At 49.1% G+C, this 5,096-nt stretch overlaps 1 protein-coding gene across 1 annotated transcript in view; it reads right to left on the bottom strand.

Moving 5' to 3' along the window:
• Window positions 1-47, bottom strand: part of rapgefl1 (Rap guanine nucleotide exchange factor (GEF)-like 1) — a 15,126-nt gene extending 15,079 nt beyond the window's left edge. The window contains exon 1 of the mRNA XM_040031759.1: window positions 1-47. This exon is cut by the window's left edge and continues 100 nt beyond it. Coding sequence (XP_039887693.1) covers window positions 1-23 — 23 coding nt within the window. The 5' untranslated portion in view covers window positions 24-47.
• Between the last annotated feature and the right edge of the window lie 5,049 nt (window positions 48-5,096).

Raw genomic sequence — 5,096 nt, 5'->3', positions numbered from 1 at the left:
GCTCCGTCCATCGCTCCCTCCATCTCTCCGTCCCTCTCCCCTCCTCTTCCTCTCCCTCCTCCCTCTCTCCTCCACCCCTCCGCCTCCCCCTCCTTCCCTCCTCCATCTCCCTCCAGGCTGAATCTGGAAAAGTCAAGTTAAGGAGGAAACACATTCGTGGCGTTCGCCTGAAGCTTCGCTCTGAAACCAAATCTTACAGGTGTGATTGTTGTTGTCGTCACAAACAAACAGCTGCCAGCACAAACCCATAATCAGCTGTTTCAGCTTCACAGAGCTGCAGCTTGGAGACGCCGCCATGATGACCCACATATCACCACACACACAAACATCTGCCTCACACAGACTCTTTTTTTCCTCTCCTCTGATTGGCCGATGATGCTGCTTTTTGTTTATTTATCCTCTTTATGAAAACAGAACTACAGTTCCCATGATCCCCTGGGAATGCACACAGGAAGTGCAGAGCTGAGAAAAGTTAAAAGCAGCTGAGCTGTGAGCGACGCTCGTGGTGAATCATCACGACTGTTCAACGCGGCGAGACTGAAGGCCTGACGAGCGCCATTTCTCTGATCACGGATCTGTCCACGAAGAAGGCTAAATGTGCCCGGCCCCCCGTCTGATCCCTTCACCCCTTCCTGAACGAGTCCCTGAACGTCTCGTGTTCTTGAACATGGAGCTCTCTCTCCGCCTGTCCTTCCCTTTCTTCTTTCGGCCACACCCCCCTCTGCTCCTCTTCCTCTGAGCTCTTCATCGCTCTCTGTGGCAGATCTGCGGCTGCAGCAGAAATCTGCTTTTCTGCACTGCGAGCGTCGAGCTGCTGCACCGATCATTAAACGTGCTCTTTATTCATTTTTGGGTTAGAGGACGAAGAGCTGACGGTGAAGATGAGATGTGAGCGTCCTGCTCAGCTGACCTGAGATCAGTTTCAGGTCTGAGTCTTGTTCCTGTTGGATGCTACAGAGCGCGCTCAGTGGCTGAGGAGATTGAGGTAGTTCAGTCGGTGATGACGGTCTCTTCCTGTGTGTACGCCCACGGGTTTTCAGGACTTCCTGTTCTGAGCGCTGACCGTTAACCTGCTGAAACGTGATTGGTCAGCAGCACTCGAAGCGTAGGTTTGTCCTCTGGTGACAGAATCACAGCTGATATCTGTAAAGGCGTCACAGCACGATTCGTCCGTTCCTGGGATCTACAAACTCAAAGGCGTGGTGATAAAACCGCTGAGGTCAGAGGTCATCATGGGTAAAACAATGACATCATGGAGGTTTCATGGAAGTCTGCCAGCCAGGTTTTGTTTTTCCACTGAAGCAGAAAACTTCCCATTCCCGTCACTGGAATGCCAACAACTTGGGAACGCTGCAGAAACGAAACAAAACAACACCGGAGCTGTTCAGACACAAACCTGCAGAACCCGCAGCAGATAACGCTGCGAGGCGACCGCTCGACGGCCAGGCACGCATGCCTGCGAGCGCGTGAAGGATACTGCTGCAGCAGGACCTGCTGGAGCCTGTCCGCCGCCAGGAAGATGGGATGTGTCAACATAAAGTCATCCAGGAGCGTTTCTGCACAGAGACACAAACACACAGAGATTATCTGTACAGACTGTCCCTGAACACAACACAGGCCTGCAGCCAGGAGAGAAGCACGACATCCGCACACACGCTCAGAGGCCCGACCAACGTCACGGGGGCGGGGCTGAGGGAAACGGGTTTGAGGTAGACGCCGTGTGCAGCAATGCTAATCCAGAGGAACTCTCAGGAGTCGCCCCCTGCTGGACGTCAGACAGATCGCAGGTTTAAGGCATCGAATTTTTAGACCTGCGTCCAGCTTTTATGGACAGCTGCATTTTTAACAGGGGGATGACATCACGAGTTGACGTAACCAATGAGTGTTCTTATCATTTTTGTCTTTTCATCAACAAACGTTTTTTCCAAACAAAAACAACGATAAATAATAAAAACATAAAGGGAAACACAGCGATGACAACCAGATCCAATCAGAGACAGGTTTGGAAGTGATCCAATCAGAGGTGATCTGGTTGTCCAGTCAGTTAGACGTGCTGGTGATCTGTCTGCGCACACATTTCATACGTGCGGAGCTAAAAACACTTTAGGTTTAGAGTAAAACTAACAGATGTCTAAACTGTGACTCAAACCGAATCTGAACGCGCTCCCGACAGGAACTTTGGACCATCGATCAGGTCAGAAAAGCGTCGCGAGTGCGAGGTAGCGGTACCTCGTCTCACATGAAAATCTGATCGACGTGATGAGAATCGTGACGCTGCGCTGGTCAGCGGCCCTCCGAGCGACTGCTTTACATTTATGTTTCTTTACTTGTTTGTGAAACATTTCTACTGCTTCGAACCGTCACACGTTGCACAGATGGATCCGACGGCTGGAGAGGCGCATATGAAACTCTGCTGCAGAACTCTGATAATAATCATAATGTCATCACGCTCGCTTTGATTTAGTGAGCTGGAGGAAACACAGACGTGGATATTTTTATTATCTGTGACACTCATGTGTGTGTGAAACAGATACATATGAATAAATCTTTATGTCTGGTTTCTGAGCGAGCCGCTCTGAGGCTAACACGTCCTCGTGGCCTACATTTAGCTCGTCTCCAGTCTGCTGCACAGAGATTTCAGCACACACACACACGCACACACACACACGCACACACACACACGCACGCACACACACGCACGCACACACACGCACACACACGCACGCACACACACACACACGCACAGAAAAGGAGGGTGTGTGTGTGAGTGTGGAGGTGAAGCAGCTGCTGCAGTTACAGCTGTAATTAAAGCTGCTGAAACAGCCAAAACCTGTGGTCACATCTCCAAAAATACACTGCTGTGTGTGTGACAAGCATGCTGCAGTGGGCGTGGCCTGTGGCGATCCGCCTCTCTGCAGGCGGTTGCCATAGCGACACCACGTTGTCGACAGTAGGAGGATGAAGAGGGAAATGTGAGAGAGGAAAAAAAACGAAACAGGATGCTTCATGCTTACTACTGATCACCGATCAATAATCCACCGATGATGGAAGTTTGACTGAAGTAATCAGCTGCAGTACTAACAGGAGTACTCCATGTAACACGTCAGCTCAAAATGATACATTCATGTTAAACACTGATCAATAATGTGATTATTGTGTTTGCAACATAATGTCCATTTTTAATTCATTAATTGATTTTTTAAAAATGTGAAATAAGCTTCCAGATGTTTCCAGAGACAAACATCGAGAATAAAACAAGAACTTATTTCAGTGATTCTCAGAGTATCTGAAACATATTTGCATTAAAACATTGATGAAAGTGGGCAAACAGGAAGCACACTGATGGGCAGCCAATCAGAGGAGAGTTTGGTGAAGAGGAGGAGGAGCAAGAACAGCTTGTTTCGGACAGAAGAGGTGGAATTAACACAGGGCTGATCCGAGTTCAGTTTATTCAGTTCCAGTTTGTAACGCCCTGGCCCCGCCTCTATAACAGCTGTATGTCCCAGATTTAAAGGGGGGGTAGGTGGCGCTTATCTTTCATGTCAGCTGACACGCACATAAATGACTTTTTACACGGGACACACGGCAGTGCCGCACTGAAGCTGAAACCTGTACTCATTACTCTGATTATTCAACGGCGTGGAGCATGTGCAGCGCAGATCACGGGGTAGCAGAGCGATGGCGAGAACACAGAGAGTGTGAACGTGGGAGGAGAGCGAGAGAGAGCAGCCGAACCCAAACGCCCACAGGAGAGAGAGAGAGAGGAGGCGAGAGAGAGAGCACAGAAATCACAGCGTCGAGGATGAAACGGTGACGGCACGAAAGCGATACGTGTTCGACAAAATGACTGCAGGGGTGCAGCAATGACTGTGCACCATCATCCAACCATCCATCCACCCAACAGCCATCCATCATCTATCCAACCAACATCCAACCATCATCCAACTAACATCCATCCAACTATCATCCAATCATCATCCATCCAACCAACATCCATCCTCCATCCATCCAACCAACATCCATCATCCATCCATCCATCCAACCAACATCCATCCATCATCCATCCATCCATCCAACATCCATCATCCATCCATCATCCATCCATCCAACATCCATCCATCCAACCAACATCCATCCATCATCCAACCAACCAACATCCATCATCCATCCATCCAACATCCATCATCCATCCATCCAACCAACATCCATCCATCCATCCATCCATCATCCATCCATCCATCCATCATCCATCCATCCAACCAACATCCATCCATCCATCATCCATCCATCCATCCAACCAACATCCATCATCCATCCATCATCCAACCAACCAACATCCATCCATCCATCCATCCATCATCCATCCAACCAACATCCATCCATCATCCAACCAACCAACATCCATCCATCATCCATCCATCCAACCAACATCCATCATCCATCCATCCATCATCCATCCATCCAACCAACATCCATCCATCATCCATCCAACCAACATCCATCCATCCATCCATCCATCATCCAACCAACCAACATCCAACCAACATCCATCCGACTATCATCCAACCAACATCCATCATCCACCTTCTGCCTATTATCCAACTGCTCTGAGGTTTCTGTCCTCACCTCCTCACACATGTGGAGCAGACGGTGAGAAGCACTTCCTGTTCCTCTGAATCCAGACTGAACTCTGTGACACAGACGGCTCGTCTGTGTCGCAGAGTTTTTCTCAGTTTGCATTTCAGATCAAAACCTTTTCAAACATCCAGACCTCCAACTGTGCGAGCAAACTCCATGATGGAGAACAGGCGAGCACGCCACGCACGGTGAGCACAGCATCGCTGATGGCGAGCACAAAACACACACTGCAGCATCATGTTCAGCATCATGCCGTCATGTGGGTTGGTCATTTACACTCCATATGCATACATACAGATGTTTACTGCAGCTGTTTCTGTGCTCAGTTTTATTTTATATGCTTCAGCTTTGGGTCAGAGGTCAGAGGTCAGGGGTCCATCCTGTCTGCCTCGCTCTCACTGAGATGAAATTGTGTTTTTGTGCGGAGAAGTTTGAAGCCTCAGTCTCTTTGTGTTTCT

Source organism: Simochromis diagramma, unplaced genomic scaffold (genome assembly GCF_900408965.1).
Source record: "Simochromis diagramma unplaced genomic scaffold, fSimDia1.1 OVJJ01000228.1, whole genome shotgun sequence".
In the NCBI taxonomy this organism is placed as follows: Eukaryota; Metazoa; Chordata; class Actinopteri; order Cichliformes; family Cichlidae; genus Simochromis; species Simochromis diagramma.
This window is presented reverse-complemented; position numbering and strand designations above follow the sequence as displayed.